The sequence below is a fragment of the Gossypium hirsutum genome, chromosome D11 (assembly GCF_007990345.1).
Source record: "Gossypium hirsutum isolate 1008001.06 chromosome D11, Gossypium_hirsutum_v2.1, whole genome shotgun sequence".
Taxonomy (NCBI): Eukaryota; Viridiplantae; Streptophyta; class Magnoliopsida; order Malvales; family Malvaceae; genus Gossypium; species Gossypium hirsutum.
In genome coordinates this window covers 642,218-660,151 of record NC_053447.1, presented here as the reverse complement: position 1 = coordinate 660,151, position 17,934 = coordinate 642,218, and the positions used below count along the sequence as shown (strand labels likewise).

The 17,934-nt window shown below is 31.1% G+C and overlaps 4 protein-coding genes across 4 annotated transcripts; 3 read left to right on the top strand and 1 right to left on the bottom strand.

Moving 5' to 3' along the window:
• The first annotated feature begins 1,796 nt into the window (after positions 1 to 1,796).
• On the top strand, positions 1,797 to 2,768 carry LOC121223005 (cytochrome P450 76M5-like). The gene has a single exon (XM_041103876.1). It carries the CDS (start codon positions 1,797 to 1,799, stop codon positions 2,766 to 2,768), a length of 972 nt encoding a protein of 323 aa, XP_040959810.1.
• Positions 2,769 to 2,884: 116 nt separating this feature from the next.
• On the top strand, positions 2,885 to 3,454 carry LOC121223597 (probable (S)-N-methylcoclaurine 3'-hydroxylase isozyme 2). Its single transcript, XM_041105393.1, has one exon. The coding sequence runs from the start codon at positions 2,885 to 2,887 to the stop codon at positions 3,452 to 3,454; it is 570 nt and encodes a 189-aa protein (XP_040961327.1).
• A 4,648-nt stretch (positions 3,455 to 8,102) lies between these two features.
• LOC107903072 (uncharacterized) lies at positions 8,103 to 9,105 on the top strand. Its single transcript, XM_016829128.2, has 2 exons — positions 8,103 to 8,221; positions 8,307 to 9,105. Exons 1-2 carry the CDS (start codon positions 8,165 to 8,167, stop codon positions 8,883 to 8,885), a joined length of 636 nt encoding a protein of 211 aa, XP_016684617.1. The 5' UTR covers positions 8,103 to 8,164; the 3' UTR covers positions 8,886 to 9,105.
• Positions 9,106 to 14,073: 4,968 nt separating this feature from the next.
• Positions 14,074 to 16,459, bottom strand: LOC107904639 (40S ribosomal protein S20-2). The gene is made up of 4 exons (XM_016831076.2): positions 16,058 to 16,459; positions 15,601 to 15,731; positions 15,013 to 15,126; positions 14,074 to 14,338 (listed from the first exon to the last, which is right to left on the bottom strand). Exons 2-4 carry the CDS (start codon positions 15,710 to 15,712, stop codon positions 14,196 to 14,198), a joined length of 369 nt encoding a protein of 122 aa, XP_016686565.1. The 5' UTR covers positions 15,713 to 15,731; positions 16,058 to 16,459; the 3' UTR covers positions 14,074 to 14,195.
• Positions 16,460 to 17,934: the final 1,475 nt, after the last annotated feature.

Below are 17,934 nucleotides of genomic sequence, written 5' to 3'. Positions count from 1 at the left end.
TAATTATTCTACATTGAATTGAGTAAACATGATTTATTTATGATTTAAATTTTTTTTAATTAAATGTTTAGAACTACCCATAATCTCACCTTAACTATTCCCTTAGATAGGAGGATAAACGCCTTTGAGCGTGCTTGAATCCATCTGCACTGACAATAATATCAATGCCAACCAAACTAAGATTTAATCGACCTATTATTATAATATCTGAATTGTTAAATAAATTAATATACTTTAATTATGTTCAACAATTTGAATAACAAATACTACTTTACACTAATAATAGTACGTTCACACGCGAAAAATCAAATGCAACTTAGGGTGTGTTTGATATACTATTGAAATTTTTAAACATTTAATTTTTTTTTAATTGTGTTCGGTAATAATATTAACTTTTTACCCAACATACTTTTTTTAACAAAAAGTGTTAAATATGATAGATAAGTAAATAGCTACTTACAACTTAAGGTGGAAACTATTAAGTTGATTTTATTTTTTAAAATTCTTATTTTAATACATTTAACAGACATACTTTTACTATTTATTTTAATTAATTTTGAATATAAATTTTAACTAAATTTAATACTTAATCAACTATTTTCTATATAAGTATAATAATTATTCAATGCGTCAAGAAATGAGTAAATATACAAATTTGACACAAAAACTCAAGTGAAATTTTAGGATTTTTATCATATATATGAAATTTAGGTTTTAGGGAAGGGCTGCGCGCAGGACACAACCACCTTTCTTTTAAATTTTAGGGTTTATTTTTATTTTTATTATATATATATAGTAGGAGGAGGCGGCGCAGCACCTAAAAAAAACTATTGTTTTTATTTTTAATATAAATTACCCTTTTTATTATTGTATGTTCTTGTTATTTAAATTTATGAAATAGTTTTGATCTAGTTTTAGGTTGATTTTTTATCTGATTTTTGAAATCGTGAGACTCAAATTCGTACGTAAAAACTTTCATTCCAACAGTTGTTATTTCTCTGGTTAAGGATATAGACATCATTATCTCATAAGGTCGTATTGGCATCAAATAAAAAATGATTTGTTGATTCGGTATTGTGCGGCGTACGATTGAAAGATCTGATATGATTGGTTGTTGTATTTGATCTATCAAGGAACACATTGGTGTATCTAATTGAGTGGTTCGTTAGATCCGTCAAGAGAAATAGCAATCAAATTTAAACAACTCGCGTGGTTGAAGCCGTTGGCCTGAGTTGAGCCATTATAGGTCGCAAGGTTGCCGAAGAGCTCGTGATTGTTTGTTTGGTAAAAGTTAGTTGTTGGACATTTCTACAATTAATTTACACATAGAATGGTTGGTTTGAGGTGTCTCGATGACTATAATTGATTTATCAATTAAAGCAGAAGACTTATTATCAATGATGGTTTGATAAAATTTATTTGAATTCAAAACCCACCACTTACTTTTGAAATAAATTATTTCCTCATTTAATAAAAAATTAAATTATTCAAAATTTATCTTTAATTTTTGTTTAAAACTATGCAAAATAAATTAAATAATAGATTAAAATTATGAAATAATACAATTTTTTTAAAAAATCAAACTTTTATCTGGAATTGGGATTATAATTATACCGAAAAAGGGGGAGTAACTGTTACCCATAGAATAACTATATTTAGTGATTAATTTAAACATTAAAGAGGTCGTAAGAAATTAATAAATGCCAGTTTGTATTGAAATATTTTTTTCCTAGCTACACATACAGTTGCTTTATATATAGCTCCATTTCTTTTGCATTCTATCATCAAAAACAAATATGTCCAACTTACATGATAAGCTCGCAATTCTTGCCTGCGAAGGCTGGTCATGGGATTGCCATGCCCTCGCTCCTCTTATGGCGACGGGGCTAGCAATTTTCTGCTGTGCATGGTGGTTGTGGCGGGGTATGAAATTCACCAAAATAAACCCACCTCTACCACCTGGTCCGTTAGGCTTGCCTATAATAGGAAACCTTCCTTTCATCCAACCTCAACTGCACCGTTACTTTTCAGACCTGTCTCGAATCTATGGTCCCATCATAAAACTTCGGATGGGGAGAATGATTGTAATAGTCATAAACTCGCCTTCACTTGCCAATGAGGTCCTCAAAGTCCAGGATGCTATCTTTGCTAACCGTGATATTCCAGCAGCCGCCGTGGTCGGCACCTTTGGTGGACTCAACATCGCATGGAGACCCAAGAGCCCTGGATACAACCGTTTGCGTAAGCTTGTTGTTTGTGAAATCATGAGTAAACAAAGCTTGGATGCTTGCTACGTGCTTCATCGACGTGAGGTTCGACGAATGGTGACGGAAATTCATGGAAAAGTTGGTTCATTAGTTAATATTGATGAACAATTATCAGCAACCGCTCTACGATTGATGACGAGCACGCTATGGGGTGATGATCCATCACAAGATTTGATTGAGTTGAGGAAACGATTGGGTGAATTTATAATAACATTTGCAACACCGAATGTTTCTGATCTTTTCCCAATTCTCGCCCCATTTGATTTACAAGGAATTGAATCCAAAGCGAAGGAGCAATTGTCGTGGTTTTATGGGGTTTTTGAATCAATGATAAAGAACCGAAGAAACATTGGAGATGATGGAAAAAAAAAGGAAAAAATTAGCAAGGATTTTATGCAACAATTGTTGGAGCTGCACCAGCGAGGAGATGATAATAGCTCTTTATCCCTTAATGAAGTGAAGGCTTTGCTTCTGGTAAATAAATTTAACTTAACATTGTAACATATTAACATCCACAAAACTGTTGATATTTTCCATTTTACACTACTAATCTCCATATCTCAAAGGATCTGGTGGTCGCCGGTACAGATACAATACCCAATACTGTAGAGTGGACAATGACTGAACTATTACGCCATCCAGATAAAATGACGAAACTCATTGAGGAATTAAATATGGTGGTCGGAAACCAAAACACGATGGAAGAGTCTTATATACCTCAACTTGTATACTTGGATGCTGTCATAAAGGAGACACTTCGTCTTCACCCAGTTGCTCCACTTTTACTGCCTCACGTGCCCAGTGAGACCACCATAATTGGTGGATATACTATCCCTAAAGGTTGTAGGGTTTTCATTAATGCATGGGCCATGCAAAGGGACCTTGAGTTGTGGGATGATCCTCTTCGATTTCAACCTGAGAGATTCTTGGAAACCGACATTAACTATCGAGACAACAATTTCAAGTATCTTCCATTTGGGTCAGGGAGGAGGATGTGTGTTGGGATTTCTATGGCGAAGAAGATGGCAGCGCTGCTCGTAGGCTCTTTGGTCCACTCATTTGAATGGAGATTGTCAGAGGAGACCAAGCTTAATTTAGAAGATAAATTTGGACTTGTTTTGAAGAAAACGGAATCACTTGTTGCTATACCCATTGCACGACTTCCTAATTTGGAGCAATACAAATGAATATATTGGGTTTTACATATTCATAAGCTATATGATATGCATTGTTGTATCTAGGGGGACTGGCAGGGGCCCAGCCCCCTTGAATAGAAAATTGTCTATTTAGACCTTTAGAAATTTTAAAATTTTAAATTAGTTAAAGTAAAATTACACTTTGGCCTCTTAAAAATAATAAAATTTTAATTTGATCCTTTAAAAATTATAAAGATATAGACTATTAAAAATTAAATTTTAATTTCGGCCCACTTAAAAATTTTAAGGCTTCGCCTCTGATGATATGCTATATTAAACGACGATGAAGAGGTGGAGGATCTGAAGTGGTGGTCGTATACCCTCTGGGGTGGCCTACGCTCAAACAAAATGGAAAAGAAGGGAATTTTTCTTTAGAAGGATTAAGATATGCGGCAAAGAAGACGGGGTACGAAACGCGGAGCAGTAGAAAAAGCTGGCCGTGGGCCGTGGAATCCAAGTCCAACAACGTACTCCAATTCAACGTTTCGGGCCTTTGGGTATAAATGTCTTCCTTGTTTCGTTGTTTTAAGTTTGCCATGATTGTCACTTACCCTTGGTGATGTTTAAAAACATGTTAGTAGATCCCACTTTTTATGTCTGGTAATGTTGATGGAAATGATGGAACTTAATTTTAAAATGTTTGTAAATATATATGTTTCAGTTCATACTGTTGAACAAGAAAATATGTTTTAGCTCAGTCCATAACAATGGGCACATTTAATATGCTTATATTCATTCCTACTGTCGAAACTTCTTTTTGAAAACAAAAATGGCGTTGACTTATTAAAAATGAAAATGAGAGTCGCCACCGATCTTTTATTTAGGTGTGATCGAATCACCTTAAAAATAATTTTGGTCCACGGATTTCAGAAAAAATGGGTTCGGGAGTCAGTTACGTACGAAGAAGGGTTAGCACCCTCATAACGCCCAAAATTGATACCTAATTGATTATTTAATGTCTTAAGGTCGAATGTCGAAAAAAAAATTGAAAAGTGATTCCCCTTTTTAAAAATATTTATTGACATTTATTATTTTGCAAACTAAAAAATCAGTCATTTTACTTCGATGATATGAGGAAATCAAAACCCCGTAAGTTAGAGTACGATCCTTTGAAGTTCCAAAGACTACACGTGAATTTGATTTTATTTAAAAACCACGTCTCGAGATAACAAAATGCCATATTGAATGAGTTAGGACACAACGTTTTGAATCGTCGACATAAGCTTTGATTTGGAATTTTTATGCTTTAATTGAAAAAGAAACACTCGGTTACTTAAATTCAACGAGGAAAATTGAAGTCCAGTATGTTAGGAACTTTTAAGAATAATCATATTATTCTCAGGACATTATTATAAAACAGTTTATTTATACACATAGAAAAGAAACTGAAATAATAATGGTAACGTCTTATATTAATAAACATGATAAATCAAGTATGTTATTACAACCATCTCATGATTGATCTTTGGGCATACTCTAACGTTGCAGGAGCCAGCTAGAGGCGAGACGCACGTGGGGGAGACTGATGCGTGCGCGGAGAGGAGCCTGGCTTGACTACGGCGCAAATCGTTCTAGAAACCCTAGGGATTTTTGGATGCTTCAAGCAAATAGGCTACTTCAAGTTGGGCTAGGGTTTGGGTCTGGTGTTGGGTTATTTGGGTTTGGGAAATATATTTTGGATAACTTAATTGGGGTTGTTGTTGTAATAAAAACTGGACATTTATTTGTTTTTTTTTAATTTTTATTTGGTTTTATTATTGATTGGGCAATTTTGGGTATTACACCCACGATTTAATTGCATTTATATTGTACAATCGTTGGCATGTGTTTGCTTGCTTATGATATTTATTCTTATGAATAGAATTAATTAAATATGACTTTGATTAATGCAATGCCTTCAAATTAATTGGATGGATGAATTCTCTACCATTTCGGGAGGAAGTTTATTGGTGCTACTAACGACGGGATACCCTCTTTCGAGCAAAGTGAACTTAAATAATTCGTCATAATAAGTAAGTTTAAATAATTTAATCTGTACAAATGATAATATTGATTAAAATTATAAAATAATTCATGTGCCTTTAATTAACTAGTTCTTATATCAGGTGCGTTGCACATGATTTTGTGCTATTTTAAAATATTAAACAATATATTTTCTAATTAAATGATAATTGATTTAACTTTAAAAGTAATGAAAATGAAAAATTGGAAAATAATTTATAATAAATATTAAGTAATTAGATAGAATTATTTATCATTAGAATATTAGTCAAATTTTCACCTACAAATAATTATTATTTTAATATTTTATTGCTTTTAACTTAATATTACTTTTATATAATATTTCACTACTTTAATATTAGTTCATTTTTTAGAAAAAAATTTATATATAGTATAGGTATACATGTGGGCCTTGAAGTGAAAAGTTTTGGTTAAGATTACAACTATACATGGGACAGATTGGGTTGCGACAAAGTTTCAAAAAATGTCAACTTTCAAATTAATTTTGAATAAATCTAATCTAATCTAAAAATTTATTTATTTTTGGTTAAACTCAATTCAATTCAGTTCAATAATTAAATTAATTATTTAATTTAGTATCTACACACGAAAACAAGAGCTGACAAAAGAGAGAGAGAGAGCTTATGTCATTAACAGAAGCAAATATAAGAAATTAAACCAAAGTAACGATAGAAATATAATTTCTAAGGTCAAATCCTAAATAAAACATTAACTTTTAGAAACAGACAAATTGGGGAGCATCTCATAATGCATGGCAGTGAGGGAGGAAATATGAATGGATTCATGTGGGGGACATCTTGATCTGATCTACATCTCTAGTTTTTGGGGTTTGAGGGGGCAAATTGCATCAGAGTTTTAATTTTACAGTCTTTGTTCGGTCATTTATTCTTATAAAACAAAAGAAAAAAAAAAAGGGAAGAATCTTTGGATGGCATTAAATGGACAAATTTGCATGTTTATGATTCATATCACAATTTCCTCTTTAATATTTCATAATCAGATTCCAAGATCTTGTTTTCGTGTTGGTTGAAGGTCATCTTAGGGATACCTCTATTTTTGTAATAGCAACATAACAGCATTTCGTCGCAAAAAAGGGAAAAAAAAGAAAAACTAAGGCGGCATCGAGTAGGTACATGCATTTTCTGCGAATAAACATGTATGCAGAATCATTCCCAACCATCTTATTTTATTTAAACTTTTTATTTCTCTAAATTTTTTTATGTCTAATTCGTATTTGTTTCAAATTAATTAAATTTTAATTCGGTTAGTAGCATTATTATTACAATAATTAAAAAGTCGTGAATTTGAGTATACTTAAATACAATTTTTTTATTTATTAATTGAAGATATATGAATAAAAATAAGTAATAATCAAGAAAATATATATGCTATATGAAGATGGATGTTTTTTTTTTCGTTCTCAATAATATAGAAAAAAAAACAATTTGAGGAAAAGTACCTTATTCCTTGTTTATCAATTAAAATTTAAAAACATTTTAGATTTCATGTTTGGATTCCACTTTCAAAAACACGTCAATGTCAAGAAACAACAATGTAGAAGTTGTCTATTAATTGTTGTTGTAAATTGTAATTATAAAATTTCTTAAAATAGGAGTTTTGTTGGGTTGTGAACAGAGTTAAACATGGGAGCCTTGTCTTTTTTTTTTTGTAAGAAATTATCAACACAATTTAATGCTTTGCTGTGTGGGTTTTTTTTTTTCATTTGAAAATTTAAATTGTCTCTTCACAAAGGACACAACAGCTTGTCTAACATTAATTACTGACTTGTGCAGATTTCCGAATTTATTATAATAATTTCTTTGGAAAACTTTTCATAATTATATATCAAGTTGCTTCTACGAAGCTTATATTAGATCCCTTTTATTTATGTTAATTTTTTAACTAATTTGGAATTGAAAATATATATTCGAAGTTAAATACGTAAGTGATACTAATATATAGAGTTGCAAAATAGTTATATACTTTAAAATCAAAACTAATTGGGTTATTATATTAATTTAATATCTGAGTTTGGTTTTAATGTTCAATTAAGTATCTGTGGTTTTTTGCCTTAATTTGGTACTTATATTTGGTTTCAATGCTCACTTTGATACTTGGTTTTTCAATTTGAAACTTGAGTTTTTTTTCCTATCCCAATCAAGTACTTGAGTTTAGTTTCATTGTTTAATTTGGTACTTAGTTTTTTATCTCAATTAATTACATTTTTGTACTAAACTACACGTGTCAAACATTCATTGGGTCACATGATAACATTTGATCTATGTACCAAGCTGAACATTGAAACAAAACTTAGGTATCAAATTGAGACAAGAAAAACCGTAAGTATCAAATTGAACACCAAAACTAAACTCATAAACCAAATTGTATATTAATAGCCCAAATTGGTTTCAAGTTTAGAAATGGCAAAATTGATGTTATTAACCCAAAAAAATCCACTATCTTGAAATTTAACACAATAGTTAGATTTTTTTTTTAAAAATTAACTAATAAACATGGCCAGTTGGACTTAAATTGCACACTTCAATAGTATATCATCCTCCTTAGATTATATATATATATACATTCTCCATTAACCAACACATCTCTATCATTTGAACAAAGGCTTGTAAAACCCTTTAGTCGCTTCAATCCAAAACCTGCAACAAAAAAGAAACGAAAATGGCTTTCTGGTCTGCTGAGAATGCCACAAAAGCATACCTCAAAACCTTGAAAATGGTAAGTTTCCTTCGTACATACATACAAGTTTTGCTTTGCAATTGTCTAAGAGTTCCCTATTTTGAGTTTGGTTTCATGTATGCAGGGCCAAAACGCTAAAGAACCAAACGCAGCCGAATTCATATCCGCCCTTGCAGCGGGCAACAACGCGCAACTAATGGTCGCAGCATGTGCCGATGCTGCCGATTATACCACATTAGCTCTAGTGGCAGCCGCTCACCAAACAGGCGGCCGTGTCATTTGCATCCTCCCCGGCACCGAACAACTCCGATCATCGAAGCAAATCCTCGGTTACGACGCTTGTCGTGTCGAGTTCGTAGTCGGTGATACTCGAAATCTACTGCTAAGCCGATACACAGAAGCCGATTTCGTGCTTATTGATTGCAACCTGGAGAATCATGAAGGCATGGTTCGAGCAGTGCCGGCTGGCACGAAACGAAATGGAGCTGTCGTTGTGGGTTATAACGCATTTGCTAAAGGTTCGTGGTGGTCCGGTGGATCGAAAACTCAATTGTTGCCTATAGGAGAAGAGCTGCTGGTCACTAGGATCAAACCAAATGCTTTGGTGAAAAGAAGCCAATGGATTGTAAAGGTGGATAAATGCACTGGGGAAGAACATGTGTTTAGGGTTAGGTTTCCACAAGGGAAAGGCATCGAAGCTTAGATTTTCATTGTTCCACTGCTTTTTCCTGCAAACCAAACGGAAAAAAAAGGGGGTTAGCATAGGTTAAAATTAGTTTATGGAGAGTTTTAATTTGTATATAGCGATTAATATATAGTAAATCATTTGTCTCGAAGTGTTAATTAAAAAGATTGAACATTGCACTGTGCTTTGATTTTGATGGAGTTAATATGAGCTAATTTGTCATATGATTGAAAGATAATCAATGGATTAAATTCTAAAGATGACTATATTTTTGGCCCATTGCAAAGAATTTCTTAAAACAACACCCTTCACAAATTATTATAGCAATTTTAAAGAAGGATTCAGGTTTGAACCTTCTCAATCACATTACAAAAGAAACAATCATAAAGATTAATCTCAATTAATCATAAAATTATAATTTACCTGCCTAAAGAAATATAAAATTTTGTGTATAAAATTAAAAATTTTGTGTTAAAATATTTAATTTAATTATTAATTTTCAAAGAAGCAAAAAATGAAAAATTTGCATTTAATTAAATGCTAAACAAATCTGATTTTATTTTGAGAATATCTCTTAAAGCCAAAGCTCCTATATTCCCTCTGGCTACGCCCTTATTTTGGAATAAGTAGTTAAGGGCAAATAGGGTCTTTGGCCCCTTTAGTTAAGTGGAATAATATAGACTTTAGTCCCTCTTAGTTATAAAGAATACAATTTAAAACTTTTGTAAATAAATTTCTTATTTTGACCCCTTTGATTTCCCCCTTGATACTAAGCTATTATTTAAATTCAAGTGGATACCTTATGTAAATTAATATATATTTAAAGAACAATAGTTCTCAATATGAAAGACATAATTTAAGACAATGTTATTTCATGACAATGTAAAGTTAACCTATGTTTTGCTTTTACCTTAATTTAAAATCGATATCATAAACTAGGGAAAAAATAGTAAATTATATAAATTATAAAATGATGATAGACCAGCTAGATTTTGCAGATCAGAGCTTTAAGTTTGAATCTTTAATTAAATATAGTGATCAAAGTTTAAATTGGGTGAACGTGGGGGTGGTTTGCTTAATCTATCTCTAATCCAGATTAACAAAAGTAATTAATGCACTGTTGGAAGTTGTTTATTTTCAATGTCCCTCTTATTTTGGACATCACAGGTAAGTTGATAAATATTTTAGCAATAGATTAAATATATATGTGTAAAATAAACAAGCTATACAGCTTTTAATATGTTTATAATAGTGATGAACAACAATGCTACAATTTAGTCACAAGGTTATTGATCTTGTAGTAAGAGTTAGATTATATTTTGTTCTTTTTATTCTAAAAATAGGCAAATTAGATAAAAGAGCAAATTGGTTCTTTTGTTAAAATTTTCATCTATTTCTACCGTTAAAAACCGGTCCTTGTATGTCAGTATGAGTGACACGTGGCACGCCACGTATCATTGTTTGATTATTCTATTAGCCACGTCAGTTTTTAATAGTACAAATAGATGAATTTTTTAACAAAAAAAAACCAATTTATTCTTTAAATTAATATATAGAAATTAATTTATTTATTTTTATATACATAGAGAGACGAAATGCTAACTCTTAATGTAAGGATTCCATAGTTCTTTTACCTAGCAATGAGCAAATAGGGATCTTAACGCTCCTTATAAGACTAAAATTTTTATGAAAAATCTTCGGGATTATTATTATTATTTTCTTGTACTATGCTCAAATTACAAATTTAGTTCATCATTTTTAATTTATCCATTTATTGCTTTGTAAAATTTTGATCTTAACTCAAACTGTAATGATTACATTTATTAAATCAAAACTTATTATTAATCTCGTATTTCATATCCATATTCTCTAACAGATCATTTTTAATCTTATACTCTTTTTTTTTTTAATTTTAAAATTGTTAAGTTATTGTAGTTTTAATATATTAATTATATATGCATCCATTATGTGGGTGAAAATAAAAATAATATAAAAACTTATTTAACTAATAACTTTTTTCTTGCAAGAATTATTGATTATTGATAAAAAAATGAATTCTTTTAATTAATAATATGCATTCGAAAAATTTATGGCATCAATAATTCGTAAAAGATTGAATTTCAAATGACTCATTTTTGTGATTATTATCTTAGAGTGTAAGTTTTTAAACATCATATTGCTCTATACATCTTCCTTACCTTAACACAAATCTCATTAATTAGATAGTAAAGGTTAAAACTAAAACCATCATTAATTTCAAAGAAAATAGAACAAATATCACTATTGTTTTCATATAAAACAAAGTAAACGGAAACAAGAAGAGCCCAATTGGCTGGAACTAAAAATTAAAGAGGCTATAACCAGCATCTAGCAACTAGTTTGGAGGCCAATATCACTGGTGCTGGCAAGATATTTTGATACGTTTGTCTGAATTATTCGATTTAGTAATTAAAAGAACACGAGTGCCAATTACTCCTTTTTCGTTTTTTCCGACCTACACAAATCCAATTCTTCTCATGTAAAAAACCATCAATTCTTTTCGAATTTTTTTATCAAACAAATCAATCTAATATTTCTTAAAAAGTATGAACGATTGAGCAGCTTGGCAAGACTCGATATCTTGTTCAGGATCTTGAGATTTAGAAAACCTGATATCTCGTTCAAGAGCTTGGGAAGATCCGATATTTGATTTTTCTCCACTAATTATAGAAGGTTGAGGAACTAATTAATCATGATTGCTTTCGGACACCCTTTTTTTGAAAACATATTTGATTTTTTTGTTGACCATTATTTAATCGAAAAACTTGAAAACTATAATAATATATTAAACAAAAACATATTAGGAAAAAAATAATAATACTAAGTCAAATAAATAACATAATTTATGCAAAAATATTTACTGAGAGGTCTTTTGCGTAAGGAGTCGAGAGGAAGATAATTTATATTTTTTTTACTCTGTGCTCTCAGCCTCCGCATCAAACTTCTTTCTTTTTCTCTCAACAATGTCAGCGCCTTACCGAAGGAAGATAATTCCTTAACAAAACATATACGTCAAAATATAATAAAGTCACTAACCTAATATGTATGGGTATGGGTCAAATCAATTAATTCTGAAATTCGTCTTTAAAGTCCATATTGGACTTTTAAGTTTAATATTTCAAGACTCCTTTTACATTAATATTTGATTATTATTATTGAAGTTATATAATTAAAAACTGAAAAATACTTCATTCGTTAATATAAAGTATAACATTATGACTTAAAAGGGCGAATTATATGAAATACAATTTGGCCGAGGGAGATGAACGTTATACAATGTAAACATCAAATCTAAAATATAAGATAATTTATATATAAAATTTAAAAATCTGAAAATTTTAAAAGGGGTAATTACTCCCGCGGCCCTCTGGATCCATCCCTAATTTAGATTACATATAAGATATAGACAAATTTGTTGAAATAAATGTATGTTCCCTTACAAGTTAGAAATTTTTATTTTTTATTTTTGTTACAATAACACGTAAAATAATTTTCCATGATAATGATATTGGTGTCATTGTACAGATTAAGTTATGAATCATTGTGAAGATCTTGTATTACTTGTGGCATTTCAAAATCGAAATTCCATTTTGATTGAACAAAACAAATTGAAGTTGACAATGATATGATAAAATGTAAGCCCAAAGCACATATTTTGAATTTTCTCTTTTTTTTTATTTGAAAATAAGATATTTATAGTTGACAATAATGATCAATTTTTTTGTTACATGTATTCTTCAAATAGATAAATGACTGATAATAGTGAGGATCAAAACCCCGACCATATGAATAAGAGATGAGATAAATAACCACCATGTCACGCCTTATTGTTAAAAAGAATAGTTCATAAATAGGGTTAATCATATACGCGACATTGATATTGTTGATTATTGTCTTGATATTGTTGATATTGTTGTTTCTTAAAAGACGGGTTTAGAGTCTTTTTATTACTGTGTGTAGTAAGAGATCAATAATTTATACCTACCCTAGAAAGAATACACTCCAGGTGGCTACAATCCATTGGGTATGGTATTGGAGAAAAGTCGATACCAGAAATTACAATTGCACTGGATACGTTAGCTGTACGGAAGAGCGTTAGCTCGTGACCAACTTATACGACAACTTCGCAATTCATGCGTGCGAAGATTGGTCATGGGGCTGCTACGCTGCTCTTAAGCTGGCGGCGCTAGTAATTTTCTACTGTGCGTGGTGGTGGCGGGCTAAAAAATTCACCAAAACAAACCCACCTCTGCCACCTGGTCCTCGAGGCTTGCCTATAATAGCAAACCTTCCCTTCATCAGAGTGATGATGAGCACGCTTTTTGGGTGGTTCATCGGAATGGAACGAAGAGGAAAGCAAGGATTTGATTGAGTTGAGGAAACGATTAAATGAATTTGTAAGATTATTTACAGCACCCAATGTTTGTGATCTGTTTCCAGCTCATGCCCCGTTTGATATACAAGGAATTGGATCCAAATCGAAGAACCAATTGTCGTAGTTTTATGGGGTTTTAGAATCAGTGATGATGAACCGAATGAAGATCGGTGATGATGGAAAGAGAAGGGATGAAATTAGTGTGATTTTATGCAGCAATTGTTAGAGCTGCATCAGCGAGGAGATGATAAAGACTCTTTACCCATCACTGAAGTAAAGGCTGTGCTTTTAGAAATTAATCCTGTTTTTCTTTAGGTTTTGAGTTTAATTGTTGTAGTTTATTTTGTTGCCGGATATGCAATCCCTAAAAATTCCCGGGTTTTCATTAATGCATGCCCCATGCAAAAAGACCCTGAGTTGTAGGATGATTTCCTTCGGCTTCAGCCCAAGAAATTCTTAGATTATATTGATTACCAAGGGAACAGTTTTCCGGTCTTTGCCATTTGGGTCGGTAAGAAGGATTTGTGTCGGAATTCCATTGGCAGAGATGTGCAATCGTTCAAATGGGTATGACTGGAAGGGACGAAGCCCAGTTTAGAAGAGAATTTCAGGTTTGTTTTGAAGAAAACAGAATCACTTGTTGCCATACCCTATGCACGCCTTCCTAATTTAGAGCAGTACCAATGAATATAGGTTCATGTTCATACATATGGTAGTTCATGTGTATATAAAATGAAGGGGTCAAAATGGTAATTTCATGATTTTTTTCAATGTCAAAATAATGCATAAATAGAGAATGCAACCATAATCTTTTAAATAACAAAAGAAAACAAAATCTGCAGTTGTGACACGAAAGCCCTTTGAATCAACTAAAACTAGTTAAGGTCTGAAAAAGGCAAAAGTGAGGCACACATTTAAGAATCTGCAATGGTGACCTCGACCTCAACTCCGGGTTCGATGGTGATGGAAGTAATTTGTTTGACCACGTCGGGAGAGCTGAAAAGGTCAATAACTCGCTTGTGAACACGGAGTTCAAACCGATCCCATGTGTTAGTTCCTACAAAGCACACAAATAGTATCATCACTTGTCCATACAAGTTACTCACTATACATGAAAACCTTGGAGCATACTTCACTTTATTGGCCTGCAAATCAAACCCCGGCCATAGCCAACATAGACAATCAACGGTACAAGTACTGTAGAAGCCCTTATACTAGGAGCCGGATTGCATTTTGCCCCCTTCACTCAAAAAATAAGCAAATTAGTCCCTATACGTTAAATCAAAGAGGCACACCAATTTGATATACAAGGACAAATTTGCCCATTTTTTGAGTGAATGGGGGGAAAATGCAATCTTTTACCACAATCAACTGATATAACTGAGAGTTACAGTATCACATTCACTAGTAACCAATGAACATATAAACTCCATGTTATGTAGGGGAAAAAATGCACCAAGTAGCTCAAACATTAAATTCTTCCAGTACCAAGGCAAGTTCGATATGTTTAAACATGCAAAAAGGAAGTGAAGGCAGTTCTTAATGATTTTTCTAATATAAAATAATAATAGAGTACAGATGAATAATTCAGATTTGCAGTATAGAGCAGGGGAATCATAAACATACAATTTATAAGTTTTCAAGGGATGCTTTCAAGATAAGAAACAAAGTCTACATAAAAGTAAGGTGCAAAATATAATAAGACCGCAACATGCAAGGTAAGTAAAATACCTTCACCACAGGGAGACTTCCTTGTGGTGATGTGAAGAACCTTGGTGGGCATTCTCACTGGTCCCTTAACCCTCAGTCTCTTATCCTTGGCACCACGAACCAAGTCAGCACAAACTATAAATGAAAAAGAAAAATATTAGGATAACCAATGCTAAATGAATTGGTATCATCAATCTATCGAAAGTACTATCATATTGAGGAACTTCCTATACAATTTTACACCAAAGATAAGCAAATTTGAGGTCTAAATAACAAAATTATAGGAATAATAACATAATAAATGAAATGTAATAGTTTCAGCATACAAAATAGGGATAAATACCAAAATTATACATTCACCTTGATCTAATGTACAATGTCACACATGAAATTTGATTTGCAATTTTATACATGAATTTTTAATTTGATTCAATTTTCACAAATCACTAAAAACATTATCGAATTAGCACTATTTTACATTGATGTGTTACATACACAAAAACAATTATATAAATCCATTATGAAAATCATTATATGTATTCATTTCTTTAAATGTGTACAATTGAATCAAAATCAAATTTTCATCCATAAACCAAAATTTGATTGTACCTTTCTCGAGGTTTTTCACATTCTTGGAGGAGAGAGTGATCCTGATTTTGTGAATCTGCTCTTGGGATTCCTCCAAACCAGGCTTGGTCGGTTTCATTGCAGCATACGCCATCGTTTTCGACTCTTAGTTTCTATTCAAGAACACCCAATTCCAGTAAATTAATAAAATATCCCAATCTAAAAGCAAATCACAAAGTTGATGAAATCTTAAAGCGATGGAAACAAATCACAACATGGGATTCATTATTCAAATAACTAAGTTCAAAAGTACAAGAGACTGAAAAAAACTTTACTATATTCCTTACAAATCCAGTAAAAGAAAATAAAGCAAAAATCTTCTGGTTTATGGAATAACAATGAAAAACCAGAATAAAGAAAAAAATCTATGCCACTAATTTAATGAAAGCACTTCGTATATAACAAAAAAAACACGAAGAAAAAAAAGTGAGAGAGAAACCTAAAGAAGTGAGAGATGGCGAGTTTCAAGCTATGTTCTGTGCTGCCGCTTTGCTCAAAAAATCGAATGGCGAAACGAGAAAGAAAGCTCTGTAAAAGATTTATATACGTGGAGGCGATGAGCTTGGGGTTAGGGTTTTTTTCTCAAGGGAAAAAACAATAATTAGTTCTTAAACTTAGTAATTGTTTTCAATTTAGTCTCCAAATTTAGCAAATATTCTCAATTTAATCACTGAACTTAGATTTCATTTGGGTATAATGACATAGTTCTCTAGATTTTTCTATGTCACCACTTGAAAATTTTATATAAAATATAAAAAAAAATAATTTTTTAATGAAATGATACAATCTCATAATTCCATGTCATCCTAATTTAATAAAATCTAAATTCAGAGATTAAATTGAGAAAAACTGTCAAGTTTCAAGATTATATGGACTAAAAAAGTTCATAGATCAATATGGAAGAGGTTTTCAAGTTTAGGGACTATATTTTAATTTATTCCTTTGCTCAACTTGACTGGGTTTGCGGGTCGGATGCAGATATTACTTGAACGCCTCGTTTTAAATTTCACGGCCCAAAGTAGCCTTTTGGGCTCCAGGGACAAGCCCACTAAATTAGGGTGTTTAGTTTATTTTAACTTTCATTTTTTTGGAAATTTATTTGAAATAAAATTTTAGTACGAATTGTCAAGCACTATGAAGTTTTTTTTAAAATTACTTTTTCCTAATATATTGAAAATCTTCAAACACTATCAAACAAACTTTCATTAGCATCAAACAATCTTTAATATATCTATATATATTCATGTATAACATTACAATAATAAAATTTACATAAAACAGTGTTTAATATTTCATATATAAAATTAAAGTTTATGTATAACATTACACATTAGGTCAAAATTCACATATACTTTTAAATTGTATCCCTATTTAGTAAAATTGTAAAATATTTTATTCATAAATATTTAAAAATAATTCTTCAATTAAATAAATTTTAATTATTTTTTATCTAGAAGCTTTAAGTTATTTTCAATATTTGTATATAAAATTTATTTTTATCCTAAAACATAAAACTAATTATAATTAAAATAAAAAGTAAGCACAATTTTGAACTTATATCTCAAAAACCCTTCAAACATTTGGAGTAAGATTTTTAATTTTTCAATTTTCCTTTGTCAGCAGGCAAGGCATAATGAAATTTTCAACGTGTTCTCATTGTTATGTGTCTCATTTTTCTACTCTGTGCTTGGAATTCTGACAGTGACCAAATTTTCATATTAAAAGATACTTTTTTAGAAATTTTTTGTAATTTAAAATTTAGGTTTTGATGGTTAGTATTGTTAAATTCAGATTTATTGTGTGTTATTTTAAAATTAAAAAAAATACTCAATTAGTAAACTTATAACTAAAGGATAATGTTGCAGTAAACTTAAATTTAATAAAAAAAATAGAGCTTAAATTTTTAAATTTAAAAAATATTTACCAAAAAAAGAAAAGAAAAGTTTGATTTAAGGAAAATATCACGTACCGAGATTGAAGGCAGGAATGAGCCAATGAAGCGTAGGTGAGAAAAAAGGACTGTGTTATGTCACATCCTGCTTTATGACCTTTTCTGAATGCCATTTTCCTTTTGATTTTATTGATCACTATTTTTATTTACTTTATATTAAAAATTAAGTGCATTCTTTATTACACTTTTTGAGTCTCACCACTCTAACATAGTCAAAATGACATTTACCTATCTTCCTTTTTCTTTAAAATTAATTGCAAATTTTAGACTCATTATTATAACCATAAAATGATAAATCAAATCTTGCATAACTAAATTTAAAATGATAAAATGATGTCACATATTAGGTTAAAAATATTGGCAGT